This window comes from Bufo gargarizans, chromosome 8, assembly GCF_014858855.1.
Source record: "Bufo gargarizans isolate SCDJY-AF-19 chromosome 8, ASM1485885v1, whole genome shotgun sequence".
In the NCBI taxonomy this organism is placed as follows: domain Eukaryota; kingdom Metazoa; phylum Chordata; class Amphibia; order Anura; family Bufonidae; genus Bufo; species Bufo gargarizans.
In genome coordinates, this window is record NC_058087.1 from 43,120,625 (window position 1) to 43,141,133 (window position 20,509).

Below are 20,509 nucleotides of genomic sequence, written 5' to 3' on the forward strand. Positions count from 1 at the left end.
TTGTCATCCATAGATCCCCCCATAGCAGTCATCCACAGATCCCCTTCCCCATAACAGTGCCATCCACAGATCCCCCTCCCCATAAGGGTCCATTCACATGTCCGTGTGTTTTTTGCGGATCCACGGATCCGTGGATACGCAAAACACGGACATCGGCTGGCACTTAATAGAAAATGCCTATTCTTGTCCACAATTGCGGACAATAGGACATGTTCTATATTTTTCGGGATCAGAATTGTGGACCCTGAAGTGCAGATCCGCAATTCCGGATCCGGGCAGCACATCGTGCTGCCCCACAGAAATGAATGGGTCCGCAATTCCGTTCATGGGTTCGCAATTCCGTTTAATATGGCCTTTGAATATAATTTTTCAAGTAAAATCATATAAACCCTTTTTTTTTTTTTGGTGTTTTTTCCCGATTAAATAGATGAAATTATCGACAACTAATCGATTATTCAATGCAGCCCTAATCCTATCCGCAAAAAAAAAAAGCGGATCGGATGCGGACTAAAAATACAGTTGTGCGAGTAGCCTTATAGGGACAAATATTCTGGCGGCCTCGGCCTACCTAATATTTAGGACTATTTCCTTCCAACACAAACTTCTCAACTTCAGGCATGGTGGCAAAAAGGTCAACCCCAGTACTGGACCCATATTAAATTGAAGTGAATGGGGCTGAGATGCGATACCAGGTACAGCCACTGGACAATGTATGGCACTGTGCTTGGTAAGAGGAGGTGACTTCTCAAATAGCTGATGTGCTGGGGCCCCGCATGTCGGACCCTCACTGACCATATACTGATGATGTATCCAGAGAATATGTCATTAGTTAAAAAATCTCAGGAAACCCCTTCAAAGCTCTTTTGATAACTTTATTACATTCCACCCCTAACAAACCAAACACTTTACTTTTAGCAGCATCCTTAACAAACTGGAAATCTTTTCATAATAGAAGCCACAATACTACAATATATTTACTCTATTTAACTCCAACATCATTCGAGTCATTCGAATTGCCCATCTTGACTTGAATACCTGGGAAAAAAAATGATTGTAAGAGGCTTCCTCTCTTTTTCAAAATAGATAATTTCAAGCTGCCCAGCATGTGAAACATCATCCCTTCTGAGACAGGGAGGGAGCCAGAAAGGATATGAAAGGCATGTGATGAGTGACATCCCATACCTTAGAGATAGTGAGAAACCACATTTTTAGTGTCTGGGACATCACACAAACAGGAGATAAATACCAAGAAACCATGTGAGAACGCCGAACGGTCCATATATTAGTAAGTGACTTTTTATTGCACTTTGCATACCATCTTCAAAGATCGAAAAACCCCTTTAAAGGATCTGCTGCTAAAGTCTCGGTGCCAGATAACACAAGACACCTATAGAGGTCTTGCGGAGTCCATTCCTTGATGGATCAAAGCTGTTTGAGTGGCATATGAGGAGGGCCTACACAATATTAGGCAGATCAAGGTATATCTACAGTATAAGGCAATTTTCATACATATCCTACATGTACTGTGCTGCTCTCTACTGGTCATACATGTATGGTACATGTTAGTTACTGTTAAGGTAACCCAGGACTGATTGCATGTGGCAAATCAGCAGCATTTTATAGCATCAGCAAACTAGATGAGATTTTAAATCTGCAGCATGTCAATTTATACTGCAGATTTCCACCACAGATTAGTTTAGCTGATCTAGGGCTGCAACGATTACTTGAGTAAATCGAGTAACTCGGCACAGAAAAATCCTCTATGCAATTTTTTTGCATCGATAATTCGTTTGCCTTATGTGACCATGTAGCCTGAGTGAAGAGCATGCTATTACTCACGCTCTGTGGTCACCCACCAGCCTGCACTGAATCCTGACACATTATCAGGACATAGTGCACGTAAGCGAGCACTATGACCTGACACTGTGCGATATCAGGTCCCAGTGCAGCACACGAAGAGGAGACTGGAAGAGCTGAGGAGTGTCGGCAGCGCCCCTACAGGAAAGGTAAGTATTTCACCTGTGCTGAGGACTGATGGTTAGGAGCGGAGATGGTGGCACTGGGGGAGCTGAGAGCACGGAGGACTGATGGCACAGAGTAATGATGGCATGGGGGGAGCTGACAGCACAGAAGGCTGATGGTACTGTGGAGAGCTGACGGCACTGGGGTGAGCTGACGGCACAGAAGGCTGATGGCACTGTGGAGAGCTGACGGCACAGAGGACTGATGGCACTGGGGGGAGCTGACGGCACAGAGGACTGATGGCACTGGGGGAAGCTGACGGCACAGAGGACTGATGGCACTGGGGGGAGCTGACGGCACAGAAGGCTGATGGTACTGTGGAGAGCTGACGGCACTGGGGTGAGCTGACGGCACAGAGGACTGATGGCACTGGGGTGAGCTGACGGCACAGAGGACTGATGGCACTGGGGGGAGCTGACGGCACAGAGGACTGATGGCACTGGGGGGAGCTGACGGCACAGAGGACTGATGGCACTGGGGGGGCTGACGGCACAGAGGACTGATGGCACTGGGGGGAGCTGACGGCACAGAGGGCTGATGGCACTGGGGGGAGCTGACGGCACAGAGGGCTGATGGCACTGGGGTGAGCTGATGGCACAGAGGGCTGATGGCACTGGGGTGAGCTGATGGCACAGAGGGCTGATGGAACTGAGCTGAGGGCACAGAGGACTGATAGCACTGGGGGGAGCCGACGGCACAGAGGACTGATAGCACTGGGGGGAGCTGACGGCACAAAGCGAGTGATGAGTTTTTATAAAGGAAAACGTTTTATTTAGAGTACTCGATTAATCGTTGGATTAATCGATAGAATATTTGATTACTAAAATAATTGATAGCTGCAGCCCTAAGCAGATCCTTCTGGCCTTTACATATATTTACTTGTTTTATCTATATTAGTTACCAGCAAAATCTTCTTTAATTTTCACTTCTTACTTTGGGTTAAAATATAGGCTACTTCAGAACCAGTTTTACGCCTTACTCACACGCCAGTGTTTTGGTCAGTGATTTCCATCAGTGATTGTGAGCCAAAAACATGATTTGAGCCTCCGCAGACATAAGGTATAAGGGAAAGATCTGCACCTGTTCTGTGTTGAGAGCCGCACCTGGTTTTGGCTCAAAATCACTAATGGAAATCAATGACCGAATACTGACTGTGAATAAAGCCTTATGGTGTCAAGTTACAATAGCTGTCCAAAAACCAATTTGCAATTTGTTAGTGTTTCGAACTTAAAAAATATTAAAGCACCCAGCAACTATAAAAGATCGCTTTTTAATAGACATGAAAAATAAGGTTCAAAACGTAAAAGCACAGATTTCACATCACAGCTGCTAAAATACAGCTTTTATTTGGCTTTGCTGTCCATTAATAAAGATCCGATAGAAACAGGTCTGTTCCAGGAGACTCCAGCTAGGAAGTGACTTTTGGGGCAGATGCTTCTACAACCAAAGGAAAACATCAAAAGGAAGAAACATTGGATAAATGCTTGTTAAACTTCCCACTTACACAACCCTATGTTACAAGAGGAGTTAAAAAAAATATATAATATAATCATTATCAATACAGCAAAATGGATCATCTCCGGGAGCTTCTTGAATGTGAAGAGTGCTTTGAGTTCTTGTCTGATCTGCTGGATTGTCTATCATCGTGTCTGTCTTTATGACGTTTCTTTTCTTTTTGTCTCTCTTCTGAGCCTTCTTTTCTGGAACTTGTTTTCTTAGTTTTTTCCTTACTTCTTTCCCTTCTTGAGGTCTTCTCTTTACGTCTGTCCTTTTGTGATTTTGCTTTTCTTCTCTTTGAAGAGTCTAAATATGAAGAGAACGGGTAGATGGTAAAAAATAATTAGTAAAATAATGAGAAAGCAGATGGCCACAATGTCATACAGAAGAACCAATTCCACTGTCCATTCTGAAAAGTCCCAATTATCCTAATACTGTATCTAACCACCTAGTAAACGGTATAATTTCACAGAATTTTTAGCATAATGACCCCTTTCATATGGTGTAAAAAGGTCACAAATTATGGCGTATGCAACTTTTCACATTTTCCAAAAGTAGCTAGAAAAGTAGGCAGGGCCTAACAGGAGGGGACATGGTCCCCCACCACCTGACAAATTCTCTCTAATTTATGTCACAAAAATGTCTATATTATAGTTCAAAACTATGCAAGCTCATAGCAGGCAGATTTGATTTTCTGGCTCAAAGACTGGCAAAAAAAAACTGTCAAAGTTAATAAGAAGAATGCCTCTTAATAAATTGGGCACATCTTACTCAGACAGACTTTTCAATAAAACTGGCATATGAGACGTCGGTCTAAGTGAATCTGCTACTTAGTTTAAATAGCCTTTTGTTGTAACATAGTAAGCAGCAGAGGATCTGAGTGCAGAGACTGAGAAACTGAGCATGTGTGACCACTGACCCTGTACACATTAGTTGGATGTTCAGAGAGAGACAATGTAACGAACCCCAGGTGGCACTATAAGACCATTAGCTACCACCATTATATAGACCAGGGATGGCGAACCTGCGGCTCTCCAGATGTTACAAAACTACAACTCCCAGGATGCCCAGACTGCCAACAGCCATCAGCCTACAGCGGGGCATGATGGGAATTGTAGTTTTGCAACAGCTGGAGAGCCACAGGTTGGCCATGCTGATCTAGACAAATTTTTTTAACAGATTCCAATTTACAAAGCAAGAAATCTAAACCTGGCACAACACTATTAAGATTTCATTTCTCTGTGATCTCCTACCCATAAAGTCTGGTGTAGTACTGCAGCTATCGACAATTTTTGTAATAGAGTATTCTATTGATTAATCAAGTACTCTAATAACAAAATACTAACTAAAAGAATGTTTTTCTTTATAAAAACTCATCAGCCCCCCAGTGCCATCAGCTGCCCTCCCAGCCCTGAAAGTGCAGAGCAGTGCGGGCTGCGGGCGACCAGGATTTGTGTGGTCACATGACACACACAAATCCTTGATGCTAAAAATTTGAATTGAGGATTTTGTTTGTGTCGAATTACTCAATCGAGTAATCGTTTCAGCCCTAGTCTGCAGATCGCAGCTATTGCTCATAGAGGCCGGGAGCCGGCTATGTGATCCTGCAGCTCCCGCCTCCTGTATATGAATAAATGAGAGATTAATCTTCATTGGTGGCACAGTGGCCACAGCCCCTACTGTGCGGCAGCACAGGGGGAGGAGACACTGCTCCTTCTCCCCTGTGCTGCTAAGGGGAACACGGAGAGCGCTGACAGCAGCGCGATCTGTGTTCCCCATACGCTATCGGAATAATCGGCAAAATAGATGCCGATACCGATAGCGTTCAAAATCCTGAATATCGGCCGATAATATCGGTAAATCCGATAATCGGTCGATCCCTATTTTAATTTATGAAAATAAGCCTCTTGGAGCAACGAGGGCGTTGCCGTTACACCTCGAGCCTCTGCTCCCTCTGCACTTTGACAGGACCGGGAGTGAAAACATTTTCACCGAACTCAGGCAGGAGACAACTAGTAAATTGACACTAATCAATTCCTTAATATATTCGTAACAGCAACACCAAAAGGAAGCTCCAATTTCAATAGAAAAGCAACATACAAGCTAAATCAAATGAGATGACAGGGAGAAAGATGGGTTTCGATTACCTTTTACCAGACAGATAATATTATACTGAAACAAAAGCCCTTGTGCCTATGCATTAAACAGTGAGAGGTTCCCTTAAATACATATTTCTACTTATGCCAGCTCATCTAGATAGCTCCTACAAAGGAAAAGAAAAAAAGGCTGAAAAACAAGCACCCCACACCAAACACTCCACTACACTGGTATACCTTCAGATCCAGGTACCTACCTACCACATAAAACAATGCGCGCTCAACTGTAGGAGAGCGAGAGAAGACAATGTGCATACACAGTAACTAGTGATCAGAAGGCATACATTTATAAATGGTAGCTCTGGGGAGGGGGGGGGGGTCACATTTTCCCAATAAAGAGATGGGGCAATCATTGCTTTGGCTAGTATTAGGCTCCTTTCACATCACCGTTAGGTGATGTTAGGTCTCGGTTATCTGCAGAATCTGTCCTTTCCGTTCTCTTGCTCCTCAACTGAGCCGGAGAACGGAAAGGAGAAACGGTGATGTGAAAGGAGCCTAAAAGGGGATGTCTGACGTAATGAATAACCTGGACAGGCCTTGCAATAGCCTAAAATAATAATAAATCATCCTTTACCCTTCCCTCCAGCGCCATTCTCTGCAGCACTGGTCTGGTTCTCCTACCGCTACCCGTTTACAGACTGCAGTGGTGACATTAAGCACAGTGATTGGCTGCAGAGGTGACATTCTGTACATCTGCACGTCAGTGCAGTGTCAGTGACGTACAAGTCTATGGCACGTGACTGTCTGTAAACAAGCAGCAGGACTGAGCCAGCGCCGCAGAAAACAGGGCTGAAGAAAGGGGTGACCATAACATTTTTGGGGGTTTATTTTAGGCTATTGCAGAGCTGGTCTAAAAGTTTTCTCTCAGTCAACCACCTTTAATTTGCATACTTCTTTTCCTATAAAGCATTTCCTGAAAATAAGTCTTCATACATCCGCGGGGTTTCTTGAATGAGAACCTGCATTCCCCCCTACTCCTGAATTGCATCTAAAGCATCTCATCCAGTACCCTGCTCTGTACTGACGAGGCACAAGACCCCTGTAACAGTGCTGCCTACAAATGAGTGTCTCTGGTTGGGCTAGCATGAGTTAATTTGCATTATAAACTGTACAAATTCTTTAACAACATAGGAAAATTTGCTGGCCCCAGGCACGATTCCATGAGTGAAAGACAATTAAAAAAAAATATATATGTACATACATAAAAATCCATGCGACCATCTCCTCAAACAAGGAATTTCTGGCAAGTGTTAATGGCTAATTTGTTGTGTAATGTGGCACATCGTAGCCTCCAGATCCTCCACAGAGGTCCATATAATTCGGCACAGTCATCACCTGATGCGGTCCATTACTGGGCACCAGTGGACTATATCATAGGAGGGCTGTCCTCACATACAGTCAAAATGGGTTTGATATATTTAAAAGTAAAAAAAAAACAAAAAAAAAACAAAGCTACAAGTAGTGCTCCAAGAGAGTTAGTTCGATTGGAGTTGGGAAGGAATTTTTCCTCTAAAATAAGGAAAATTTCCTTCTCCCTCATGAGTTGTTTTTTTTTTTTGCCTTCCTCTGGATCAACTTTGCATGATAAGAGGCTGAACTGGATGGACGGATGTCGTTTTTTCAGCTTCAGCTCTCATAGCTTCAAACTCAATCAGAAAAGAAGATGTCTCGGTAATGTTAGGGACATTTAACAAGAGCTATGCACCATTTTAAAAAGTATTACAAAAGTATCACAAGAATGATAATTATCACTGTACAGCTGTTCTCAAACTACAACTCCCAGAATCCTCCTTTCTATGTAATTCTATGGGAATTACAGCCAAGAACGTGTGCATGCTGGGAGTTGTAGTTTCCCAGCAGCCGTCGTCCAAACTTGCTGTTCTTGGTAGGTTCAGCTCTCAATACACTAATATGTGTGGGGGCCTATAGGGATGACAAATGACCCCTGTTGCCATCACTCGTCTTAGTCACTGTCTTCAGTGGGGGCTCACAACTGAATCAGTCAACCTCAGACGCACATCCAAGAACCCACATAAACGTACGAATGTCTGAGGCACGATTTCCACTGCTGGAGTCAGCCACCCATTAGACTGCAGATGAGTATACGATTTCCAGTGCTGGAGTTACCCTCCCAGTAGACTACGGATCATTAAATGATTTCCACTGCTGGAGTCATCCTCCCAGTAGACTACAGATCAGTATATGATTTCCAGTGCTGGAGTTACCCTCCCAGTAGACTACAGATCAGTACAGTATATGATTCCCAGTGCTGGAGTCATCCTCCCAGTAGACTACAGATCAGTATACGATTTCCAGTGCTGGAGTTACCCTCCCAGTAGACTACAGAGCAGTGTGCAATTTCCACTGCTGGCGTCACCATCCCAGTAGACTACAGAGCAGTGTGCAATTTCCACTGCTGGCGTCACCATCCCAGTAGACTACAGAGCAGTGTACAATTTCCACTGCTGGAGTCTCCCTCCCAGTAGACTACAGATCAGTATATTTCATTACTCCTGTTTGAGCATACAAGATGTATTGCAGTCATATGATTAACGAAAACTGACCACCATGGAGAAATATTACAGAGCTTCGTCATTATGCTGTAAAGCTGTTGTCAGATCTGAAGAAAGATATGAATTTTTATTCCAACACGAACTCGCAATCCAATCGACATACAGAGTATTTACGCTAGAGAACGTGCGGATGTAAAGCCAGAAGGCACATGATATGATGTTTTCTTCGTTCATGGATTCATTCATTCGTTATCTGGATTATTGTTTTTCCCATCCACTATTTGACAATGCGGGCATTTTGCAGCCCCTCCATACAGCACTGCAGTATATCATCATTAAGGAGCCTCATGTCTACTAAGGCACTGATGTTATAAATCAAATTAATCTCAGATCAGCAAGATCTCCTAAATACAGAAGTTCATGCTGTTCTATCATCTGCTCTCCAAACAATCTCTATAAAAGCCATGGTGATCTATAAATTAGACCGAGGAAGCACTTTCTAAAATTACCAGGGCTGTTAATGGCAATTGTACACGGCAGGGGAGGGGGCCGTGTTTTTGCATACACCGGTGGAAAAGTGCAAACAGCAGCAGTTCTACTGTTTATGCCTGTAAAACATACAGGGCTGACAATATTGTTCACAGGCCACATGGTGAATAATGAAGAATGCTCAGATGTTACTCAGAATCCAAAGCTCTCAAATAATTCCCTCATTCCAGCATTACTTTTGGATGGTCATGAAGACAACCCCTATGATTCTGAGGGGAAGCTGCAACTTGCCATACCTTTCCAATGCAGTAACTATGTAATGCACTGACCAGGTCCCCCCATTTTTATCTACCTGGTCTCCACCCTGACTTCTATAAGAAGATCTTCAGCAGGAATTTCTTTTTGGCAGAACCCCTTTAGTGCTTCACAAGGATTGTCCTGCAACAGACATCACCTATCCACTCTATGTAGGATTGGTGGGGGTCCAACCACTTCTTCCACTGACCACTAGAATGGGGATGCCGAGAAGCACCATTTTGGAGACATTTGAATGGAATGGTGGTCACACATGCGTCCTGATGCTACATTCAGTTTATGAGATTGACGGAGCCGATACATCTATCTCCATCATTCCCACAGACACTGAACCCCTTTAAATGGGTTAACCGGCCACAAACATATCACCTATCCACAGGATTGGTGGGGGTCTGACCCCTAGGACCCTCGCTAATTCAAAGTCTATGGGAATGACAGAGGCAGTAGAGTACTGCATGTGGCTGTCTCTGGAACGGGGGCTCAGGGACCTGTTCTAGTGATTTGGTGGGGGTTCCAACTGCTGGGGCCCTCTCCGATCATTCATTAATCACCTATTCAGTGAATAGGTGATAAATGTTTGCTGTGCGATAGAACTGCACATCATGATCAGTCACTATTGTGCATAACTGATGTTGAGTATGTTTTTGTGGTTTTAGTCTGTCTTTGAGAGGCACAATGCTACAAAATGTGTAAATTCACCTCCAGGAATCGATTTTCCGACATATCAAAAATAGCACTAGTAGGGGTCCACACTCGGACTCCCAAACAATGCATGTCCGAACTCGGACTCTTCCAAATGACTTGTGAACTTAGATGGAAAAGAGCATCTCTACCTCCCTAAATTTAATTTTTATGTTTCTTGCATTGCACCTTGCACTGATAACAGCTAATAAGCTAGCACACAAGGTAAATTCTGATGCATAACGTCATAGGTTTGCATGTGATTTATACTGATTTCCCACTGGTGTAGGACTGTGTCATACACATCATTTCTTCAGCTCACATAACAGCTGCACCCGAAGGAGGCAAAACATGGAAACACTCCGGACAGGGTCATGTGCACCCCTGCAGCCAATCACTGACCTCAGCAGTGATGTGTTCCCAAGTAGAAAATCAGTGCTTGGTCACAGGCTACTTGAGGACATGTCTCCGCTGAGGCTAGTGACTGGTCGCAGTGTTGCCCATGAACCCATTCGGATGTGTACATTCCTGAAAGAATCACTGAGAGGAGCCTCTGTGCTGGAACTGGGCGGCGGGGAGGATATTACAGCACATTTAAGTAAATCATGACAGTTTGGTAACGAACAATGTACAGAACAGAAAAAGTTGTTCAGATCCTGCCATAGTTTAATGAGTACAATCCTGCAAGAACATTAGTTGAGCAACTAATCATCTTACTGCGTTTAATGAGCTGAAACTGAACTCCGGGGAAAGTTATCACTACATGGGTCTAAGAGATCAGTCATGACGGCAGGAATAAACAATTCTACGTAAGGGAAGCTGTTCATCTCATCTTTAGGTTTCTGCTTTAACTGGAAACTACATTGTGAAATTATGAAGAAGACAGGGAAAGGCAGTCATATAAAACAGATGAGGAAGCAAAACTACCAGAAAAACGCAGGCAAACCATGATTAAAGGGGTAGTGCCAACTTCGCAAGCTATTCACTATCCACAGGGTAGGGGATAAGTAGTTGATCACTGAGGGGTCCATATACTGGAACGACCACCAATCCCAAGAACGAAGGCCCTGGTCCATCTATCTGATGGAGCAGTGAGTCGGGCATGAGCTTGGCTATTTATGGCACCCCCCGGGCCTTATTTACATGTCATAATGAAATCCGTGATAAGATGGTCAGCAATTCATGCGTGAAGATTTCCAAGAAGGATCCGTGTTCGGTCCGTATTTTGTGTTGAAAGCTGAAAGTCAATTTTCAGAGCATCTCCTATAAATGGTCCCTGACAAATGGCATCCTTGTTGAGTCCAGGTTTTTCAAAGAACTATAGACTATAATAGGAGTGATGGATCCGTAAACACAGACAAAATAAAGCATGCCTCCGTGCTAAAACACAGATGTGTTAATCCAGATGTGCACAATACCAGACCCATACCCATGACCTACATGGAAGGGGTTGTCTGCTTTTTAATATTGATGACCTATCCTCAAGATTAGGGCTGAAACGATTACTCTATTGAATCAAGTAATTCAACACAAAAAAATCCTTGATGCAAATTTTTTGCATCGAGGATTTGTGTGTGTGTGTCATGTGACCACGGAGCGGAAGTGAAGCGCTTGCTATTACTTACCGCTCCGTGGTCACCCGCCAGCCCGTACCGCGCTGCACGTAAGCGCGCATTATGACCCGACGCTGTGTGACGTCAGGATCCAGTGCCGCGCGCAGAGAAAAGGAAGGAGCTGTGGAACGGCGCCCCTACAGTGAAGTATTTTTTTTTTTCACTGGCGCTGGGGACATGGCACGGAAGGGGGACAGCCGGCAATGGATGGGAAGATGGCAGTGGGGGACATGGAGGGGCTGATGTTGGGGGAGTGGGGGACATTGAGGGGCTAATCTGATGGCACTGGGTGACATGGAGGAGCTGATCTGATGGCACTGGGGGAGTGGGGGACATGGCAATGGACGGCATGGAGGGGCTGATGCACCTGGGCTGATCGCACAGGGGGGAACGAAGGGTGTTGGGGACTCATGGCAGGGGATCTGATGAGTTTTTATAAAGGAAAACAGTCTATTAATTTATTTTTTCCTATTAAATTACTCCATTAATCGTAAAAAATAATCGATCGAATACTCAATTACTAAAATAATCGTTTACTGCATCCCTACTCAAGATAGGTCATCAATATAAAGATTGGACCACCGCCGATCAGATGTTTGAAGAGAAAGCAGCGTTTGTGCGAGCACTGCCCTCTCTTTTTTGTTAGCCTGCTCACAGCCAAATCCGCAGCAGTGAGCAGGTCAATTCACTGGCCTTCAGCTCAAGAGACTCTTTCCTACCCCTGAACTGACAGAGCCAGACATGTTGCCTGGACCTGTCAATCTCATGCCTGCGCCAGTGCACCGAGTAGTGGCTGCTGCTGTTAGTTAAGCAGCACAGATGCAGAGTGTGCATGCGCTGCTGAGCTTCCGGGTGTTCCTAGATGTCGGGATCTGTGATACTCTGATTCTCATGATGCTACTCGGGGCAGCGCAGCAGGTGTTATATTTACAGCTCCAGGCGCCATATTTGGCCCTGTCAATCAAGGTGTTGTCTGTTGAGCAGCAGGGCCGGCCAGCCCCTTGCCGCTTAAAAAAAAATAAATCTCAATTTGAATCGTTTGAATTGATTTGGTCATCACTAATCTTACTGACTAAAATGATACCTCTAACAGATATTGGTTTTACAGTTATCAAGAAAAAAAATAAAAACATATATTCCTTACGAAAATTAGGGCTTCAATGCATCGCAGGGAGGGGCATAGCCCTTCGGTGCACCTCAGCACTCCACAGTATACTGAGGCCCTCAGATGCAAAAAGAATAAAGATCTTTTATATATTTTTTTTTCCTTGGGGAAAACCAGGAGGGGACCCGACAGAGAGATAAGGTATAATGGAAAGATTTGCACTTATTTTCTGTTTTTGACTTATGGGAATGATGGAAATGATCAAACACTGAATGTGAGAGTCCTCTTACCTTGCAGCAGCCCATAAAGAAAAAAAAATTGCTATTTCAGTAAAGCAATTCAAATACATGGAAAACTATATAAGAAATAGCCAAAGTCCATCAAAGCAGGAGCAAATAGAGAACAGTCCAGAGGACTAAAACATCATATGGGCAGGGTTTGTCCATTTGGAAGAGTACCTTTAGATTAACCACAGTTTGTACATACACATGTAGAATTCCTTACCCTGACTGCCGTGGTACACTGTAAAAGTAGTATTTCTACACTATTTGATGTAAAACAACCTCAACCACTATGACCTGCAGAAGAAAATGAACTACACCTCCATAAAAAAAACGTACCCGAGTCACTGCTGGAGCTGGAGTCATTATCACTGGAGCTGGAGTCGCTGCTGGAGTCAGAGGAAGACTCTGAAGAGGAGGACGACGACTCTGAAGATGAAGAATCTGATGATTCTACATTCTGCTTCTGGGTCATGATCATTTTTGGTGCATTCTTCAGATGCTCACGTAGTTCGTCCCTGTGTTTTCAAAGAAATATTCATTTGTTAAAAGAATATATTGGTTATTGCTTACAGGCTTATAAAATGAATTGAAATTCGGCCTTACGTTAATCCTCCAAGGCCAATCGAGGTGAAAAAGTTGATAGCAAAGCGAGTATTTTTTGGATTGTCCATAGGTAGTAATCCTTCAAAGAAAGGTTGGAGGGTCCTGGAGAAATAAAAACAACGAACAGTAAGACTATACATACATTTCACAGAAAAGGAAAAAAATATATACAATCACTTGCATCCTTAGCAGACTGATCATATTTAAAAGGGTATTTCAGTTAGAGACTTATCCCCTGACTATTAGATTGATGGAAGCCCTACCGCTGGGATCCCCACTGATCACAAGACCGGGGCCTCCGTGCCCTGTGTAGCTCCATTGCAATGGGTGGAGCGTCTGGTCGGAAATGTGCTCTGTCGCTCCATTAATTTCTATGGGAGAGCTGGAGATAGCGGACCATTGTACTCTTCTATCACCGGCGCTCCCATAGAAATAAATGGAGCAGCGGCACGCATTGCCAACCAGCTGCTCTGCCCATTTCAGGAGGGCTCCACTGGGCATGGGCCCCGTTCTAGTGATCGGTAGGACCCCCACTGATCTAATAGTTCTTCACTATCCTGTGGACAGGGGCTAACTTTTTCTAACCGGAATACCCCTTTAAATGGAGCCTGTCAGTTTGTTTTTGCCTCTCATATTATTAAACTAAGCAGAGTGGCATGTAGGGCTTACAGAAACCGTTCAATCAATACCTTTTTCTGTATACTGCCCGTGCCTGGCTCTGTAACCACGTGCCAGCACTGCGACCATACTTTAGGCGCCCACTTAGTACAGCATTTCGTGCCTGCCCTGGAGAGAACTGAGCATATGGTAAAATTATAGCGTATAGTTTAGGCGCAAAATTACCAATCCAGGTGAGTGCAGTACAGTGAAGAGGGACAGTGCACCAAGCATCTCAGTTGCATATTTGAACAAAGTGCAACGGATTTAAAAAATAAAGGTAATCATTTAATTGTCTCTGCATGGCCTACATGCCACTGTTCCTAATTTAAATAGGCAAAACAAGCTGAAAGACTCCCCTTAAAGGGAGTTACCATTTTAGAAAACCCATCTTATGCACCTTTAGGAAATTTGAAGTTAATAGGAGGGACTTCTCTGTTAAGGATCCTTATTTCATGGCCTGAGTGAAGAGCAGTTACAAAGAGCGTCTATTTACTCTGGAGGACCTGCCACATAGGAGTCACCAGCATTCAAGTTCAATGACCCAATGAAAGCACTGGATCACAGGGGAAAAGACAAGCAAGCTACAAGTACTTACACATCCTTCAGTCTGGCATTGAGCTTCGGAAGCCCCATATATTCACAGAGTTCCTGGAAGAATATTTTCACAAATATTCTGCTAGAGGAGGTGGTCGTTTCTTCACTAAGATTTATGCACTCGAGGACCTGCAATACAAAAAGTTCCCAAATAAACTTGCAGAGGGATAGCACAATGAACGACTGAAAAAAGCAAATTAACAATAATGCAACATCATTTTACAAAAATAAAAATTTCTATGAACAGAAGAGAAGAATTTTTGATTCCCAGCCTGCATGTAATATAACCAGATGTGCGTCTATGTATATTAGCATAACAAGACATTTGTTTAGCGGCTTTCTTTTACAGTGTGAACATAGAAATGTAAAAATTGTACTTGATGATCAGTTAAAGGGGTTGTCCGGGTTCAGAGCTGAACCCGGACATACCGTTATTTTCACCCCGGCAGCCCCCCTGAGCCTAGCATCGGAGCATCTCATGCTCCGTTGCGCTCCAGTGCCCTGCGCTAGATCGCGCAGCGCACGGGCTCTTTTGTTTTTAATAACACACTGCCGGGCGGTAACTTCCGCCCAGCAGTGTGTTCGGTGACGTCACCGGCTCTGATGGGCGGGCTTTAGCTCTGCCCTAGCCGTTTTACTGGCTAGGGCAGCGCTAAATCCCGCCCATCAGTGCCGGTGACGTCACCGGGGTTCCTGTCAGCCCCATAGACAGCCCGGTACGTCACCGGAACTCTGAAAAATGCCTTTGCCCTGCGCGATTTAGCGCAGGGCAAAGGAGAGCATCGGAGCATGAACTGCTCCGATGCTCATGTCAGGGGGGCTGCTGGGGTGAAAATGGAGGGCTGTCCAGGTTCAGCTCTGAACCTGGACAACCCCTTTAAACAGAACAAATGTAATAATGGAGAAAATAGTTAAAAATACAGCTGTATCTGATACATTTATCCACAAGGATTTCTTTTTGAATAAGGGTTCATTCACAAGACTATGTATTTTGCGGATCCATTGTAACAATGCATGTTCTTGTTTGCAAAACGGACTAGAATAGGACATGTTCTATCTTTGTTTTGCTGGCTGGGAATGTATATTGAATTTTTTTGGAGGTGTAGAAACTCCTAGTCTGAACGTGCCTTTATTTCCATCCACAGGCAGCATTCTCGATTTTTCGAACGTCCTTGCCTATTCGATACTGAGCCCACTATTGTGTGGTTAAAGTTCCAAGGTATTCAACTATGGACCATTCCCTGTTGCAAGCATTGTGGAAACATAATAGAGAAACTGACTCACCACATGTGGTATATATTCAGGGTTGCAATTTTATAATAGTTAGATGGATGAACTATATGAAGTATTTCGGTTTTAGATCAGTTCTATTTGTCATATGGTGGACTGGTTTGGTCATACAATTGCCTTTTTGTTTTTGGTGGATCGAAGGTCCTTTTAAGTCTGGCCAGACTACTACTATCTTTATATTAAGGGATTTTTTATGTTAATGCATGTTTTTAAAATTTAAAGTTTGGCATTTTATATTGAATTAAAATTACCACCTACTCCAGATAAGTGTGAGTGCCCAGCTTTTTACATTTCTTGCGTATACTATAGATCGGGTGATTCTGTTTGCTGTGAGCACCCCTCTTTGGAATCAGACGCGGTAGTGCTACCATTATACCCCTTTTTACATAATTTCTAATACTTGGTTGAAAACCCCTTTGTTGGCAGTGACTGCCTGATGTCTTGAACTCATGGACATCACCTGAAGTTTAGTCTTTAACAAGTGAAATGCTCTATTGGGTTCAGATCCGGTGACTGACTTGGCCATTCAGGAATATTCCACTTCTTTGCTTTAATAGACTCCTGGGTTGCTTTGGCTTTATGTTTTGGGCCATTGTCCATCTGTATTATGAAACACTGACCAATCAGTTTGGCTGCATTTGAGCGCACAGTATGTCTCTGACAACCCCAGAATTCATCCGGCTGCTTCTGTCCTGTGTCACATCATCACTATAAACACTAGGGACCCAGTGCCACTGGCAGCCATGCATGCCCAAGCCATCACACTGCCTCCGCCGTGTTTTAAAGATGATGGGGTATGCTTTGGATCATGAGCCGTACCATGCCTTTGCCATACTTTTTTCTTTCTATTATTCTGGTAGAGGTTGATCTTGGTTTCATCTGTCCAAAGAATGTTCTTCCAGAAGTGTGCTGGTTTTTAAGATTTTTTTTTTTTTTTTTTAGCAAAGTCCAATCTAGCCTTCTTATTCTTGAGGCTTGAGTGGCTTGCACCGTGCAGTGAACCCTCTGTATTTACTTTCATGCAGTCTTCTCTTTATGGTAGATTTGGATATTGATACGCCTATGTCCTGGAGAGTGTTGTTGTTGTGAAGGGATTTCTCTTCACCATGGTAATTATTCTGCAATCATCCATCAATGTTGTCTTCCGTGGGCGTCCAGGTCTTTTTGCATTGTTGAGGTCACCAGTGTTTTCTTTCTCAGGATGTACTAAACTGTAGATTCTGCCACTCCTCATAGGAAAAAAAAACCTATCCAAGAAACTGCTACACTATTTTCGCAGATGAAGGATGGCTTGTTTCACCTGCATTGAGAGCTCCTTTGGCAGCATGTTTACTTCTCAGTAAAATCTCGAAAATGCAAGCACCTTATATCGACTCCAGGCCTTTTATGTGCTTAATTGAAAATGAAATAATGAAGGAATTGCCCACACCTGCCCATGAAACAACCTTTGAGGCAATTGTCCAATTACTTTTGGTCCCTTTAAAAACAGGGTGCCACACGTAAATGAGCTGAAACTCCTAAACCCTTCATCCAATTTTAATGTGGATACCCTCAAATGAAAGCTAAAAAAGTCTGGACTTATGTCCATTATATAACTATAACTTGAATAGGTTTTAGTAAACCGGTAATAAAAACAAAATTTCAGTGCCCAAATATATATGGACCTAACTGTATATTGCAATGCTGTGTATTTTACAGTGAGGGGGGCTCCTGCGGCCCACTATGTATCGGCGCATTGGGGAAGAATTTACTTGTACATATAATACAAAGTATTCAGTTTGGGATGCCTGAAAATGTGCACATTTTTGTTTAATGTGGCATTCTGTGCAGGGCAATCCAGTTCAAAAGCAGACAATGCATATAATGTCCCCTCAAGAAGCTCTTTTTTTTTTTTTTTTTTAAATCTAGCTGCTGGACAGACTTACAATTGATCTCCCTACATAGAATGGATTCTGGCCAGTGAGCAAGAACATTATAATATGGGGCACAGGACAAAAGATTTCCACGTGAACAGGGAATGAATGTAATACTGACATAAAGCTGAAAGCTCTACTGCTTATACAGCAAGCAATTGAAAAGACAATTCAAAACCTGCAAAGCCATATAGTCACTTACACTCCAAGGAATAGAGTCTGTGTAGAGGAGATGGGCAAACATCTTGGCGACGTTTCTCAGTTTGTTCGTTTCCAGGCGGTGAATAGTCTCATACTGCTCTCTGAAAATGCCTTCAAAAGACTCCATGTATTCTTTCTTTAACAGACAGAAACGCTAGAGAAGAAAGTAAAATGGTCTTGATTACAAAGTGCACAAAAAAATATATATATTATTTTAGAGATGGTGATTTAAAGGGATACTAAACCTAAAATAAATCTTATAACCAACTGTAGTATAGCTAATCAGAACCTGTCACATTTACGGATGAGAGGACTATGCAGGAGCCTGGTCCCGTCTATCAAGAAGAGGAAGGGGCTGGCAGGGGAGCAAGAGTACAGGGTCTGGCTTCGGACTGCCCTTGGTGCACTTAAAGTGAACCTGTCCTGTTGTGCATAGGAAAGAAACCTGTCACTCATCCTCCGGAGGCAGGGTGCAAGGAACCTCAGTGGAATCATCTTCCTTGCAGCGATGGTGTGCACTGAAGGCCTCGGCGGGTACTGACTGCCATCACAGAAGTGACAGACCACTGAAATGCCGAGTGATAGTGGAGGTTCATTTAAACTGCTCGTTTGCATATGGATTTAAAGTACCTTTTCTGTAAAATGAAGCAACAGATCGCTAAGTGAATGGTACCCTTCACCCCCCCAAAGTTGGGGAAAAATGTCAGTGCAACTTATTGGGCGAATACTAATGAGCGGAGAGCGGTGAATGGAGCGATCCCTGTACGGGCTCTGTACTCATCGCTCTCTGGTCTCAATCTGCTGCGTACAAGGATGAAGGCACGCTCTGTGACCTCATGCTGTGCGATGTCAGAGCACAGCAAATTGCAGAACGGGAGCGGACCCATTTATTCTCTATGGGTCAGGAATGGATGCGGACAGCACACAGTGTGCTGTCCGCCTCCGCATTTCCGGGGCGCCCCCCCCCCATCTTCCGGTCCGCGGCTCCGGAATAGAACATGTCCTATTCTTGTCTGCAATTGCGGACAAGAAAAGGCAGTTCTATGGGGGTGCTGGCCGGGTGCATTACGGATCCGCAATACACTACGGACGTGTGAATGGACCCTTAGTGTGTGGCCATTAAAAAGGATGAATTTAATTGGCTTTCTTTTTAAACATCTCTCGGGATACATGATGCCCCCCATAGTGCCCCTCAACATCCAGAATGGCCCACACAGTGTCCCCCAGCACACGTGCTCCCAATTGTGCCGCCAGTATATATATAACTGCCCCCTTTTAGGCCCCATTACCACCGATAGTGCAGACTAGGGACGGGCAAACATGTGTTTTACAAGTTTGGCGTTCGGGTTTCATTACAATTCCAATATGGATTCCGCTACCACGGGCCATAACAGAATTCTATGACAGAATGCATAACTGAATGCCTTTAAGAGGCATTCCGTCATAATAGAAGTCTATAGGCCGCATAACGGATCCGTCTGGTTTCCGCTATGCAGGAGTCCTGCATTTGTTCAAACACTTAAACTTGTAAAAACACAAGTTCGCTCCTCCCTAGTGCTGACAAATCCCTTACTAAAAAAACTAAGTTACTCACCTACAAGTAGTGTGGTAAACATTTATTTATTTTTTAACCTTCTATTTTTACGGGCGTTAAGACAGGTGCACCTACTGTCTTTAGGGCTGTTAAATACGGGCCCACTGATTTCAACGGGGTCCACCTGGCTGTCAAAATGGCCCCATAGACTTTAATTGCGTCAGTCATGTGAATGAACCAACCCATAAAGAGGTATTTTTTATAGATGCCTTGCTGTTAGGGGAGAATATCTACGACACTCAGCGCAGACCATTCATATCCAAAAATCATTACACAGTTGACCATAGAAACTAAATAGGTTAAAAAGGAGCTGTCGCCTCTCCTGGCATGCCTTTTTTAGTAACTACTTGCATCCTCTATGTAATAATTTTGAAGCATCTGTTCCTTTGACTCTTTGTTGTGCCATTCCTCTATTAATCCTACTTGCCAGCGATCTACAGGAAAAGTCCAGATGAATGTTATCATTGGGGAAGGGAGGAGGGGGGGGGGGGGGGGGTGTTCCTTCACAGTCTGACACTGACCGAACTGATTGGATAGTGTCAGAGGGAGCAGGAAAAGACCCACAACTGGTATCACGCTGAAGGATCTTCATTGCAGACTGCTGGCAATTCATTCCTAAACTTCTAGAAGCAATAATAGAGGAATGATACACCACATCGTTATAAGAATAGATGCTCCAAAGTGGTTATTACATGAAATGCAAATAGCTACTAAAACAGACATGGCAGGAGAGGGGACAGGTCCTCTTTAAGGTGACAAAAGAAAAATGAACAATTGACTTACCCCGGCAAGCAAACCAAAAAACTTCTCGTACGTTCTCTGCTGAGCGCAGCAATCCAGTATCATGTTGCAGAGTTCTTTCTGTTTAAAAATAAAATTGGAATATTCAGTAAGCAGATTTTCTTTCCACAGCTGCAGCACAATAGACTGCAAGCTAAATGTGCAGAGAGGCATTTCCCATTTGTTTTACTTCTTAAGT

General features: G+C 43.7%; 1 protein-coding gene across 1 annotated transcript in view; it reads right to left on the minus strand.

Annotated features, from left to right (window-relative positions):
* Positions 1-3,277: 3,277 nt before the first annotated feature.
* The window catches only part of CWC22 (CWC22 spliceosome associated protein homolog), a 79,963-nt gene continuing 62,731 nt past the window's right edge, over positions 3,278-20,509 (minus strand). Inside the window, exons 14-19 of the mRNA XM_044304730.1 lie at positions 20,314-20,391; positions 17,938-18,090; positions 14,534-14,661; positions 13,279-13,380; positions 13,012-13,190; positions 3,278-3,825 (exon numbers count right to left, since the gene is read on the minus strand). Of these exons, the coding sequence (XP_044160665.1) occupies positions 3,596-3,825; positions 13,012-13,190; positions 13,279-13,380; positions 14,534-14,661; positions 17,938-18,090; positions 20,314-20,391 (870 nt within the window). The 3' untranslated portion in view covers positions 3,278-3,595. The remainder of the gene's footprint in view (positions 3,826-13,011; positions 13,191-13,278; positions 13,381-14,533; positions 14,662-17,937; positions 18,091-20,313; positions 20,392-20,509) is intronic.